Here is a 14,227-nt window from a genome sequence, read left to right as displayed (position 1 = left end):
CTGCAGACAAAGCAGCATTAGTCTGTGCTCAGGGCCAGCCTCCTCCCAGCAGGAGGGGGCTAATTCTGCCAGATACTGCCCTGAGCCGCGGTTGCAGCTGGGCCAGGCAGACCCAGCTGCAGTGCTTTGGAGGCAGAGTGGAGAACCCCACTCCTTGACCTCCCAAAGGCCCTGCAGGAAGTGTCTGACCTCGTCCCTGCCCAGCTGCTGTAGTGGTGGGGGGGGGGGGGGGAGCTACTGTGACTGGGGTAGCAGCGCCTGTCCCTGTTTCCCCAAAAGCAAGCCTCTTCCTGGCAAGGGCCGTGCTGCTGGGCTGGGGTGAGAACTGCTGCGGAGCATGGCAGCACTGAGAGGGCTTACAGGGCTCTGGCCCTCCAGATGTCAGTGCTGCCACACACAGCCTGCCACAGCTCTGCCAGCCCACTCCCCAACATTATGATAGGGGCTGCTGCCCCCGACAAAGGCCCTGCCTCCTCCCGCTGCAGTGGCAGGGTGGAGGCATGGCCAAACAGGGTCCCTGATGGTGGGGACAAGGACAGGGGTTACTCCTCCTCCATCTGGCAGAGGGAACAGCAGGGGCCTACTCCATGGCAGGGAGCAAGCATGGCGGTGACAGCAGGCTGACCCAGTTACCAGTGGAGGTAGAGGAAAAGCTACCTCTCCTCCCTGCCCACCTCTGCCTCAGGGACTATGGTGCAGCAGTGAGGGGAGAAACGCTCGGCAGACCCAGCTTGGGTTTCTGTTGGTGGGATAGAGGGGGGAATTAAACCCCTCCGTGGCCAGTTTAGCCCAGACTGGCCATGCCCCCCCATCATAGCTTCCCTTCAGCCAAGGGCTCTCTCTTGCGCCCCCAGGCGCTTGGCCTCAGAAACTGCAGGTCTGCATTTCCTCAGTCCAGAGAGAATGCTTGTCCTGTTACAAACTGGTTCAGTCTAGGCAGGTTAGATTAACCTGCAAAGGTTGAATCAATTCAGGCTCTAGCTTTGTGCAAGTCTGCCCCTTTATGCTGCACTGTGAAGGCAGTAAGAATTAAAATCAACTAACTGAAAATTAGTGATTTTTCTTGCTCAGAAAATGTAATTTTTGGGATTGGTCCTGATTCTACTGACACCATTTCAACCTAAATTCTTTAACATTTTTGTATCAATACTATTTGAAAATCAAAAGATAGGAGGTTTAGTGTAAGGCATGCAGACCTACTTTTTTTGTGTCAATTATACAATGCAATTCTCAGACTGAACACTATCAAATCATGCCCAAAGATACTCAACAGTGAATTACGGCACACAATATAAGCAATAGTTTTAAAAGAGGAGTTTTTCAGAAAGTCAAGCAACAGAATCTGAATATGGTCCCTACCATTCAGTGTTTTACTGGCCTAAAATCAGTCAGCAGTAAAAAAGCAAAATAGCAGTTGGCCAAAGTAGTTCTGAGTATACATGAACAAGTACATAAAAAGTCAGGGAGGTGCACTTAAAAATATAATAAGTTTCTAAAAAAAAAAGGATAAAATATCTTCAAATAGATATTTTATCCACTATCTACACTTACATTAAGTAATTCTTACTGCATTCCTCTTACAGAAGGAACAACAGTTTGCACAGCAGAAGAATGAGTAGAGCACTTTGTTCTATTAATGAATGAATTCTGACTTTAGTGACCTCAATTTCTAATGTAGGGTCCCTCTCCTTCAAAAGTCAAGGAACTGTAAAGGGAAAACATGGACCCTAAAGCCAACACCACAGCATTTAAACATTATTTCACTCAGCGTGCATTTGCTCTGTACATACTTTTTAGTCACTGTGCTTTCTAACCTGAGGACCAGATTATTTATCTGACTTCAAAGACAACAATGACTCTACCTGGCAGTTATCAAAATGAATGGCTACTACGAGATTTCCACCATAGAGCTTATCTTGGAAGTTTTCTGGGATAGAAGGTTCTTGTTCTGGGGGATAAGTGTGCTTTAACCAGTCCATCCAAGACAGGCTAACAAGTGACTGATTCTTCTCTTCACTGATTCGTCGCATTTTTGTACGGAATTCTTTCACTTCAGGGTCTGGTAAGGCATCAAATTCATGAAGGCCTGAAAGAGTCAGTCAAACAACAGGTATTTAGTGCATAACCACTGCTTGATTATTCACAAGTACATATACACAGCACATATGCGAGGTAGTAAGAAATTCATTTGAGCAACATTAACATATTTTAAAAAAAAGCAGTGGTCAAAGGCTATTTTACGGCTGCCCAACCTGTGGCCTGCTGGCTGCGTGTGAGCAACGAGGGCTTAAGTTGCAGCCCTGGGGCTCCTGCCGGACTGCTGCTCCCCAAATTGCTCCAGCTGCAACCGCTGCCAGAGTCTCCAGGCTCCCCCTTTCTCCTCTAGTCTTTCCTGTCTGTCCAGGAAGAGGGGCAGTGCATTGCACCACAGCTGGGAACAGAGGGTGAGCCTGGGACCATGCGAGTGGGAGTGTGTAAAAACACCTGTGCAGGTGCACTGGGGGGAAAGGCTACATGGCCCCTGGGCATGAAGCCCCCACTGATGCAGCCTGTGGGACATTTGGCCCCTGGACTACTTAGAAGTTGGACAGCCTTGTGCTACATGAAAAGCCAGTCAACTTGAGCTCATAAACCTTCTCACCCAAAATTGCTGGTGGACAGCAAGTTGAATTTGATTCTAAAGTTTGTAGCAATAACATTTTTAAATAACTTCTCAAAGAGAGAATTTTAATCTGGGTTAAATACGTGGTTCAACATTAATAGTGACATAGGACTTAACTTTTTAAAGGAAAGCTGCCCCTTTTCTGACCCCAGAAAGATGTCATAAAGATAAAAAGAGCACAAGCTTTAACCATCATCTTCCTCTTGTATCAGGAAATAGATATAGTCAAGTGGGACAGCTAGACATCAGAAAAGTTTGTAGGCCACCAATTTCCCCCTCAAAGATGAAGACAAGTATTTCAAAAGAGGCAGTAGAAGATTGACAGTTTGCAAGAAGCTGGTGTGGTAGCAAATGGAAAGTTTTCTCTGGATAGTGAGTTGTAATTTTTAATTATAAATCTAATACTCTCAAAAAACTAAAAAGGCTAAAAATTCCCACAAACCAAACCTGCTTGTGTGCCTTTCTAAAAAGGTATGTAAACTGCTTTGCCTGAAGCAAAAGAGTATGAAAGTGTCACATTTCTTTTGTACTTAGAAGAACATTGCCCAAGCTTTGCTAAAGCACCCACTGAAATCCACTTCAGCCTTACAAACTAAAAAATACTAGAATGCATCAATTTTATACTGTGAGCAGACATAACAGGAACTGAAGACTAGCTCTGTAGTTACAGGCTTGCAGAGCCATAAAAACTGAATTATTTACTCACAGAAATCTTTCAGAGTACTAAAGTTGAAACAGTTAAACTGGCTAAGTCAGCAACAGTTCCATTGTCAGTTTGAACAAATATCAGACAGTTTGTTGCTGAAACCTAAGCAGAACTTGCAGTCTTTATAAAAGAGCTAACAATTGTTCATTGTTCTGATGTGTGACGTATGACCTCATTAGTCGCTCTTTGTCTTCATTTACATAGCCAAGAGAACAATCTGACAGCATACTTGAAAATTTTGCATTAAAAAACCGAAGAGCAATTGATTGTTAAGTCTCTACAAAACAGCTTAATAGTTTTTCCTTATATGATGAATTATATAGAAAAAAATATTTAAAAAAAAAAACTATGCAGTGCAGCTATTTAAAAAAAACAACACCACCACCACAAAAGTTCATTGAATAAGAAAGGGAAAAATATACAAGGCAGAAACTGTTTCTACACACTTATAAAACCCTAATCACTATTCAGCTTTCGGTCACAACAGCCTTCAGAATATTGTACTTTACTCCTATCACTAATAAGATTATACACTACACTCTTCTGTTACTTAACACGATAACTGGCTTTTGAAACATATCAAAAGCACACTGCACTGCCATATGATAAACTGAAATCTCAGTCTCCTTAAGAGAGATTCCTATTTAGATTCAAGAGCAGCCTCCAGCTTTACTTAAGCCCTCCAATTAGCTCTGAAGGGGGAAGGGAGGCAGTAGTTGAGCTACTCAAGACAACAGAAACTTATTTGCTGTTTAGATCATTGACCTAGTGTTGCAGGCAGATGTCAATGTAACAAAGTCTGTTAGTACAAGGATGAAGAATTAAAAACAAATCTAAGAGCAAAAAAATTTATTTGCCTGTAGTTTTTGCCCAAATATCTCACATAAACCCTGTGTGAAAAGGAACGGAACTACCTCTACCTCAAAACTTTATGATAGTCTGAGGCAGCAGTAGTTTGATATGAATCCTATCTTACTAATCATGACTGGGAAGGACCACTAATAGATATCAGCTTTTAAACTTCAAACCACCTCTTGATGCTGGCCAGGAAAAGGGTTATGATCTTTATGACCACCACCCATTCTATGCTTCATTTCTTCATTTTTTAAAGCACTTCTGCAGATGTCTTCTTGCCTGACTGGCCAAGAAGAATCTGTCTGCAAAGCTGCAGTACCAGCATTTAATGAGATAGAAGCAGTGGGTAGGGCGCTTCCACATTTTCAGGGGGGGAGGGTGGGGACGACTAATCCCTGTAACAGAAATAAGCTCAATGCAATTTTTACAATGGCTGGTATTAGTGTGATAATGGAGATCAGAATTTTTCAAGCCGTTTGTATCAGCCTTTAAATGAAAAGTTCTAAAAGAGAAAACAGACAAAAAGTTCTACTCATCTGCATGCCTCTTTAACAAAGTAATTTCTCCTTCCCTTTCCCCACACACAACAAATGAAACAAAAACAAAAAACTCTTTCAAAGTTACCTTTTCCTATGAGAACACCTATTCTGGAATCCAATTTTTCCCCTGGATCACAGTTCCGTGTTACAAGTTTGAGGACAGGAAGAAAGGGTCTAACATCACAGAGTCTTCGGGTTTCATCCTCTAGCTCCTCATGTACTGCTGTCTGGTTCACACATGAGAACATGTAAGAATCAATCTCCATAAGGAGATGAAATAGGGGATAGCTGTGTGCTTGCTTCCATAGTAGCTGCAAATAAGAAAAAAAGACCCCATACTGTTAAGGACCCTTAAACAAGTATTTGGAATTTTTCTTTTTTCACTTACCTATTTACCTTAAGAAAGTTCACAGTTAATATAGACCAGTTCCCATTTTCTGTATGATAAATCTAGAAACACCAAATAAAGGGAAAAGTGATACTAATTATCACTGCCTTTGTTAGGTCTTCTAACAGAGGATTAACAGTTGCCTTCTTGTTAGGTCCTGTCTTTACTGCTAAATAAAAAAAAATGGTAACCTAAAGAATTTTCAAACCCTTGTGTTCCTCAGGTAAAACACACAATATAGTTAAGTAAACCAGGATGAGGTCAGTTTTAAACTCCTCTTAGAGCTGACCTCACCTATTTTACCTTGCAGTAAAACTAAATTGAAGGTAGTCATCATTTACTGCAGCAATAGAATACCAACTAATCCTGGAGCCAGTCCCCTGTGCTGACTAGCAGACTGTCACCACCCTTCTGGAGCCCTCTCACAATACTTTCCTCTCCAAAAATTTTTGTAAATGATTTCTTCTTTCTTGAATATCCTCTAAAATCTTATTTGGGATGGGAAGCATGGTTAAGTGCTGAGAATTTCAAGCAATTAACTGATAAATTAGTAACTGGTTACATATATTGCATCTACTGCTTCCACTTTTCTAAATATCACAGAGATGAATATAAAATGGTTGGAACAGACAACTGATTCTTTTGAGGATTTATCTTTTTTTTAAAATCAGTAATTCCAGTAAGCTATGGGTTAGAAACATAACAAGTAAAATATCTATTGTGTACTTTGGCAAAACACTTTTTAACACCATAATTCTGACCGACTATAAGATCCTAGATCTTGAAAGCTAAATTAGTCTGCCTTCTGTTTAGATGACTAGGGTACCAAATAAATTCATTTTCAGATATTTTATTTTTTATTATTTTGATACTACAGTGATGGGAACGGGATGTTAGTTTGTATATAAAAAAGTTTGAGAGTCATGGAATTTCTAAGATCCAACCACTGAATAGTAATAAAACCAGCAGATATGAGGAACTACAGTTACCCTTAGCAGTGAAGACTACATAAAAGAAGCCAACAGACAACTCTCTGACACTATCTACTATAAAAAACTAGGGGAAGATCCAACCCCCTTTTCACCTCAAAATTCAGGCCATTATCACATTTCACAGAAGTTTAGGGGTGGAAAGGACCTCATGAGATCACTGGGTCCAGCCCCACTGCACTGCTCTGGGCTGGAAAGACTGCTGGGGTCAAATAACCCCAGTAAGGTGTGCATCCAGTCTCCTTTTGAAGATTTCCAGGGCAGGTGCCTGAACCACCCCCACTGGGAGTCTATTCCAGAGTCTGGTCACATGAACCATGCAGTAGTTTTCCCTTATATTCAGGTCTGAAACCTTCTTCTAGGAGTTTATGACCATTGCTCCTGATTTTCCCCTGGAGCACTTTGGTGAATAGTTGCTCGCCTAACTCCTGATGCTCTCCCCTGATATATTGTAAGCTGCCACCAAATCCCCTCCAAGTCTTAGGCTGAACAGTCCCATATCTGTCAGTCATTCCTCCTATGGCTTGCTCTTCAGGCCTTACCAATGCAGAGTCGAGTGAGAGAATAATTTCACATTTTTTCCAGGAACCTTATATTTCCTAGCACTTTGAATATGTAATCATGATCTATTCTGTCATATGTTTTTCTCTAAATCTAGGTTTGCTATAACTCTTTGTTTTCCTCTCTTGGATGTGGGACAGTATCTCTGATCAGTCACTCTAATCACTTGGGAGATCCTTCTACCTGGTACTGTGTATACTTGGTCTTCATGTATTATCTTCTGGAGGTTTTTCCTTATCCTCAAAGCTGCATCTTGGCCATTAACTTATAATTCCTATTAAGGAGTGTAATCAGTCTCCAGTTTTTCAGGAGTTACTTCTCCCCTACTTGAGGAGTAAGATCGCAATAACTCTTGAAAAATCTCTCCCTGCCTCTCCTGTGTCCGCTATTTCCTCAGTAACTTCCTTACCCATGCCCAAAACTCTTCCAAGGTAAGTAGTTTGTCTGTTTTTGATTTCCCTCTTTGAAATGTTTTTAAGAACTACTCACTTCCTTTATCTTTTCTTCCATCGCCTTTGCTTCCTCCTCCAGTACTTTTTCTTAAATCTGTTCCAGCAAATCCTTCATCATCTTCCTATTTCCTTCTGATGTAGCTCTTCATAAAATCTCATTGCCTCCAACACCTCTTCCTGCTTTTCCACCTGGGTACCATCATCTTTCTGTACTGCTTTTAGCTCTTTCTCCATCTTCACTCTAGCTGAAAAAGTACTGGGAGCTCTCTATTTTCTCCCACCCAGGGTGCTAAAAACATTCTCCCTCTTGTCTTCCTATTTCTTGCCTTGTTTCTTCTACTTGCTCTCATACCCGTCTTCCTTCTGCAGCTTCTTTTAGCAGCTCCTGTATCATCTTTCTCTGCAGCTCTCTCAGCTCATTTGTTCTTCTCCCCATGGTTCTTCAGCCTTCCTTCCTGGAGAATTCTCCCATCTTCTTCTTCACCATCATTCACCATCCTCTGATGCTCCCAAAACATTGTGTCAGTGTTCTCCATCTTTCATACCATCTCATGTAAAATTGGCATAGCTCCTGATCTTGTAACAGTTGCACGGCAGTTGCAACTGTAACAGTTGCACATTTAACTTCCACATTCCCCTTCTGCTTATGGGGCTCTTACCAAGACTCAGTTCCTCCTTCAGCTTCCAGCGATCACTAAATGCCACAATTACGGTTTCTTTCTTCAATCTCTCTCCTTATTTTGATACAAACACAAAGTCAGTTCTTGATGGTTTCCTTCCACTGGGGTCAGCTCTAGTGAAAACTCTATCCCGTGCCTGCACAACTCTCAGTGACTCTTATTTATTATATTTATTAACAATCCGGATGAACTGTCTAAAGTTGTCTTCTCCTTTCCCTGTTCTGTCACCTACTTCTATTATACAACCGAAGTCCCCAGCTGTTATCTATGGTCTCCTTCTGACCACCACCGTTAGCTTCCTAAGCATAGCCTTCCTCTCCTTTCACTCTGGTGGCACATACACATTTCTAATCCTGCTCCCCCTGGCTGATCGTATCATTCATTGTAGTTTCCAACTGATGATATCTTCCACCTATTTTACTCTCAACTTTGGATTCCTGAAAAGTATTGCTACTCCTGCCACTGGGCACTCCCCTTGTGCTGAGACACTGGGGGGGAGGGGCATGAAATGCCCACCAAACTGCCCCAGACAACCTGCTGGTGGGAGGAGGAAAGCATCAACCACCTCTTCTACAGCTGCCTGTATGCCAGGGAGGCGTGGAGGACAGTAAGCAAACTCCTTCAAATAGAGATGGGTTGAAGACCCTCAGAGAAGCTGTGCTGTTCAGCCATCTGACCAAATAGAAAGGAACCCCAACAATCAGCTTTGACCAGTTCACCTCCTGCTTCAGGAAAACGCTGTGGAAGACCAAGAACCCGCTCATGTACAGGCACATGAACCTTGCAGTCAAAACACAGTCATGAACTGCATCAAAACATGGCCAAGTGAGCTATCGTTGCAAGACAGAAGGCGAAGACAAGGAGAAGACAGAGGAAGACACATGGAGGAGGAAAGAATGGCAGAGACTGTTTAAGGGCAGCACCTCTACATAAGATGACAACAACAGTGAAAAAAGAGATCAGCAATGCTGACAGAGAAGATGACATAGACTATGAGAAGAAAGATGATGACAAGGAAGATGGAGACTTAGGGCTGGCAGAGTCATGAAAGGACTGGGGAAAGAAACAGAGGGGTTGTGGAAGAGGGGACACAGAGGCAGCTAGAGGAAATGGTGATGGGCAAGTGGGCGTTCAGGAATGCAGTTACATTTTATTGTAATGCCAATGATGATGGTCAACTGTAAACGTGTTATGGACTGTCAAGTGAACTGTATTACAAGACAGGAGAGCAAAAGTTTAGCTACATACATTTTTACAAGTAGTTTATACTAGATATAAGGACGTGCCAAAGTGCTGCTCGAAAGAGTGTTTATGAAACACCTGTGATAAAACTTGCCATACTTCCAAAAAAGGTAACATACAATCAATTCTAATGAACTAAGTCTACGGGTACTACATGCAAATTGCTACAGCCACATTTAATCTCAAGGTTATTGTTTTCAAACTTGTTCCTCACTTCCATGTGCTCAGGCAGAGGGGGAAGGGGCTGTCAGGAGAAAAGCTTGGTGGGGGGAGGGAAAGCAGAGTGCAAAGGGCTAGCTGATCCCCCAGACTGATTTTCCCTGCTGTAGCAGTAGGAGGGGCAAACCTACTAATTCAAGGCAAACCTACACTAATTAGATTCTAGATCTGGAAAATTATAACAAAATTTATAAACTTTTCCATATATAATCCAATTATTGGCGGGGGGGAGGCTGTCATTTTATAATCCAGGTCATCTTCTATTTGAGAAAACACTAAGTCATTTTTCTCTTGGAACTGCCATTTTTGTTCCAGTAGGAACCGTGTGAACACCTGTACACTTTTCTACTGGACAGCTGCAATTCTCTCAGTAAAAATGCAATGCCTGTATGTGAGCTCTTTATGGGTTTAGGTCAGGCATGCATTCATGTTAAAAAAAAAATCACTTATGCATATGTCTGCACATTGCTACTTATTTTTGTTGCATAAATCTATCATAACAGAAACATTATTTTTTGTAATTTGTATTGTAATAGTCCTTTGAGGCCAGGTCCTCCTAAGTGTTACCTGCTGTGCAAACATATAATAGAAGAGGATGACTTTGTAATCTATAGTTATAATCAGATGGCTATGACAAACTAATGAGACAATTCCAATCAATGCAGAGCAGTGGCCACAGCATCCAACTACTGAACACTATCATGCATTTTGCAGCAACCATAGCATAGGTGCGTTTTAAGAGTGAAAGTTAGAGGGAGATATGATGGTGTGGTTTATTTTGTTTTGGGGTTTTGTTTTGTTTTTTAAAGGAGGAATATGCTAGGGGTGCACAGATAGACATTTTTGGGGCTGATACTGATAGCTGATTTTTAAAGAAGGCATATCACCTGATCTCGATCCGATTTCCGATAACCCACAGCTTGAAGAGCAGCGTCCAGCTGTTGTAGTGGAAGGGGACGGGTGAGGGATGGGACATTGAGAGGGACAGATCAAGGCCCTGGCAGTGAAGGAAGGAGTGGGGCTGGGGCAAGTGCTCCCTAGCTTGAGTGGGACAGGTACAGGACAAAGCCATGGCTTGTCCAGGGAGCACAGGGGGAAGGGGGGACAGCCTGGGGTTCGGGCTGCACACAGCTCTTCCTGGTCCACCCCATCCTGTGCCAATCTAGGGACACCCGCCCCCACCATGCCCTCCTGGAAAAGTGGCAGGAGCAGCGGTGTGAGCTGCCAGACAAGCCACCGGACAAGCAGCACACAGTGGTGGGAGCCACACCCGCCCCACCCCCACCCCCAGACAAGCCAGGGCTCTGTCCTGCACCCACCCCACTCTGGCTGGGCAGTGCTTGCCTCAGCCTCTGCCCCAGCCCCACTCCTTCACTGCAGGGGCCTTGATCTGTCCCCCCCCACCTTTTTCCTCCCCCCCACAACTGATTTACCAGCTGCACACAGCTCTCCATGCTGTCGGGCTGTGCTCCTTGCTGCCTATATGCTGTGTTGCAGCTGTGCACATGCACGGGCCACTTATTAGCCAAATTATTGACCATATTAAGCCATTTTTCAATACAGACAATTTTCTTTATATCAGTGCTAATCTGACATCAGACCAATGTGTTGGTGCACCTCTAGAGTATACTATTATGCATTCAAGCAGGGATAGTCAGTCTGTGGCACACATGCCGTAGGCAGCTTCTGTCTGTGGCATGTGGCAGACTGGGACGGGCAGAGACAGCACAGCAGCAGATGCATCATAGTACAGAAAACAAAACAACAGTTATGGTAAAGGGAACAGAAAGCAGAGCAACAGATCAGGCAAGGATCACAGGGCAGGGAGCAAAGTAGAGCAGCAGTTTCCCCAACCTTTTTAGACTCAAGGCACCTCTTATCTGAATACGGCCCCACAAAGAAAATGCTAGCCGTTAGTGTTCACTCATTTTCTTGAGAACACAAAAATAATAGAGCAATTATTCTATTACAAAGAACTCAGAAAGACCATCAGTCTGGGTATGACACCTACGTAGCTCCCTTTACCAGCAACATGCATAATCTCAAAGAGCGATATAGACTGCTTCTTTGACTAAGCCTAGTTATAAAACCACAAGAATTTGCATTAAAAATTATGTCCTCAGTCCTTATCAGCTTTTCCATTATTCTTCCAAGAAATGATGCCAGCTTGGCCAGCCTATAGTTACCCAGGTCATCCTGTTCATTTTTTTGTTCTGCTTCCTAGTATATCAGTAGCATTCTTCCAATCTCCTGAAATATTTTAAGCTAAAGTTCAAACATGATGCTAAAGGTATTTCCATGGCCACTGCTATATTCAGTTGTGAGAAAAGATGACATTGCCATCTACTCTAAAATAAGGCATCCACTACAAATAAAAAGGTTTTTAAATACAGGTTTCCCTTGATTTATGAGGGTTCTTTATATGCAAATTCACCCCTACATGATGAACATATTTAGACCCATGATTCATCATCTGTGAGGTTAATTCACTCTTACGCAATCAGCACAGATGCCCCCTGCCCAAGCCTAAGTCTGTAGAGGGAGGGAAAAAGGCTGTGGCCCCACACACTACAGCCCCATCTGCAGCAGCCCCAGCTATGTCCAGCCATTGGCCCGCACCATGCTCCGCCTGTCCCCCCCACACCTGGGTTCCACCTGTACCCACTCACCTCTGCTCCTGGGCTGCACCGTGCCCTGGTGCAGGCAGCTGGCGTTGGCTGCTTCCAGGGCCGCTCCAGCACAGGCTAGGGCGAGTGCCATGCCCCACGCTGCCCAGGGCTCCCCTTGTCCGCGCTCACCCCAGCCTGAGCTGGAGCGACCTGCACAGTGCAGCCCAGGAGAGGTGAGTGGGGACGGGCGGAGCCCAGGCGTTGGGGGGACAAGGGAAGCACGGTGCAGCCGAGCAGCTGCAGGCAGCTGGCACCGGCCACTCCTGCGGCTGCTGCAGATGGGATTGGGGCAAGCATCACTGCTCCTTCTGCTTTGCTGCCTTGTGTAGCCCTAGGAGCAGTACCCCTCCCCCTCCCCCTTCCCTAGTCCCAGCCTCACTCCCTCCCTCACCACTATGGGAACCTATCCTCATTTTCAACTGGTATAAACCTTTAACAGAACAGAAGCTCAGTGCACATAAGCCAGTTTCAAAATGGCCAAAACTGGCTTAAGATACACCTGGCTGACTGTAGCATCAGACTTAACTGATTTTGGTCAAACCAGTTTCTGTCCCAGATCCTTTCCTAGCTTAAGTTAAATCAGAGTCCACCAGCATCTCAGCATGCTCTGTAGCCCTGGGCTGGGTTATCTGTTCCAGCCAAGCAGGTTTGGCCCCACCCCTCTCCTCCCTAGAGATAAGGGTGGGGATGGGAAACCCTGCTCTGGAGCGCTGCAGAGTCAGCCTGGCAAGGGGGCAGCAGCTCTTGCCAAGAGGCCCTGTCCCCCCACCCCCCTCGCTGCTCCAGTGGCAGGGGCAGGACCAGGGCCAGACCCTGGTAGCCTGAGGAGAAGCAGGGTTTTAATCTCCCCATTGCAGGGGGGGGGAGGTTGGGAGGGGGTGGTGCAGGCACCAACAGGCTCTGCTTGTGCACCCGGGGCTGCGCACCAAGGGCCACAGAGGTCAAATACCAGTAGCTTGAAAGGAAGTGAGGGTTTTAATGCTCTCCCCCCACACTGCAGGCAGCAACAGCAGGGGAACCGACATGGCATCCTGGGCTAGTTATGGAGCCCAACTCTCTGCCACCTCCTGCTGCAGCAGCATGGCCCAGGAGGTGAAGGTTTGCACCCGCCACTTCCAGCCCTGCAGAGGAGCTGCAGTTTGTAGGTGCACTGCATCTGCACCGCAGCTCCCTGCCCCCTCCCTCTCCTGGTGGTGGTGGAGTGAACTATTGTAGTGGGCGCAAGTGAAGCATCTGTCACCTGCTCGCTGTGGCACCGGGCGCTCGGGGCAGGCTGCAGCAGTCCAGTCCAGTCCAGCCCAGCCCAGCCCAGCCATGTGGCCCAGTGGCCTAGGCAATGACTGGCCCATGGCAGCCAGCGGGTGACAGGTGCTTCACCCACACTCACCGCGATGGTTCCCTCCACTGGCAGGAGAGGAAGGGGCAAGCTGCCATGGGCCAGTTGCTGCCTAGGCCATACTCCTGGGCTGTGGGGCCAGGCACTTGAGGTGATCCATGGCAGGCCAGGGGTGAGGGCCTCAGTGGGGAGAGGCAATGGACTGCCGCAGCTTGGTTTGGCCCAGCCCTGTGGCCCAGGAGCGTAGACCGTGACTGGCCCACGGGAGCCCATTCCTCCCTCTCCCAGCAGCAGCAGCGGAAGGAACCATCATAGCGGGCACAAGTGAAGCACCAGTCACCCGCTCAACAGCGCTGGGTGCTCGGTGTGAGCTGCCACAGGCTAGTTGCTGCCTTGGCTCCTGGGCTGGACCAGGCTGCAGCAGTCAATTGCCTCCCCTCACCAACCTATGCCCCTGGCCTACAGCAGCCTGCCCTGACACCCAATGCCACAGTGAGCAGGCAGCAGGTAACAGGTGCTTCACCCGAGAATACTACAATAGTTCCCTTAACTCCCACCCCCCTTCCTCTCCCAGTGGTGGTGGCAAGCTGCAGTTGCAGCCTGCCTGCAAACCACAGCCTTCACACAGGACAGGAGGCAGCTGCCCCAGTCCGGGTCATGCTGCCACAGCAGGAGGCAGTGGTGAGTTGGGCTTGGTAACTAACCTCATCTCCCCTACTCCCTGCACCTAGGTTGCATCCCCTGTCCCTGCCCCCCTCCCCACAGCCAGCTGGCCACTCCCTAGACAGACTCAGCCCATGGCACCATGCTGGTGCCCTGCTGCTGCTGCCAGCAATCAAGGGGGGTGCAATTAAACCCCTCTTCCTCTCAGGCTACTGGCATCTGGCTGCTGCAGCCCCAGGTGCATGAGCAGAGCCTATTGGTGCCCA

At 46.0% G+C, this 14,227-nt stretch overlaps 1 protein-coding gene across 4 annotated transcripts in view; it reads right to left on the bottom strand.

Moving 5' to 3' along the window:
• Nucleotides 1-14,227, bottom strand: part of PIK3CB (phosphatidylinositol-4,5-bisphosphate 3-kinase catalytic subunit beta) — a 170,206-nt gene that overhangs the window by 57,631 nt on the left and 98,348 nt on the right. For all 4 annotated transcript variants that reach the window (XR_002100665.1, XM_019533092.1, XM_019533094.1 and 1 more), the window contains 2 exons: nt 4,848-5,073; nt 1,863-2,086 (listed from right to left, as the gene is read on the bottom strand). Coding sequence is in view for 3 of the 4 variants with exons in the window: in XM_019533092.1 (XP_019388637.1) it covers nt 1,863-2,086; nt 4,848-5,073 (450 nt within the window). In the remaining variant the exon portion in view is untranslated. The remainder of the gene's footprint in view (nt 1-1,862; nt 2,087-4,847; nt 5,074-14,227) is intronic.

The sequence above is a fragment of the Crocodylus porosus genome, unplaced genomic scaffold (assembly GCF_001723895.1).
Source record: "Crocodylus porosus isolate Cpor-Errol unplaced genomic scaffold, CroPor_comp1, whole genome shotgun sequence".
Lineage (NCBI taxonomy): Eukaryota > Metazoa > Chordata > Crocodylia > Crocodylidae > Crocodylus > Crocodylus porosus.
Note: the sequence above shows the minus strand (reverse complement) of the source record. Positions and strands in the feature narration are given on the sequence as shown.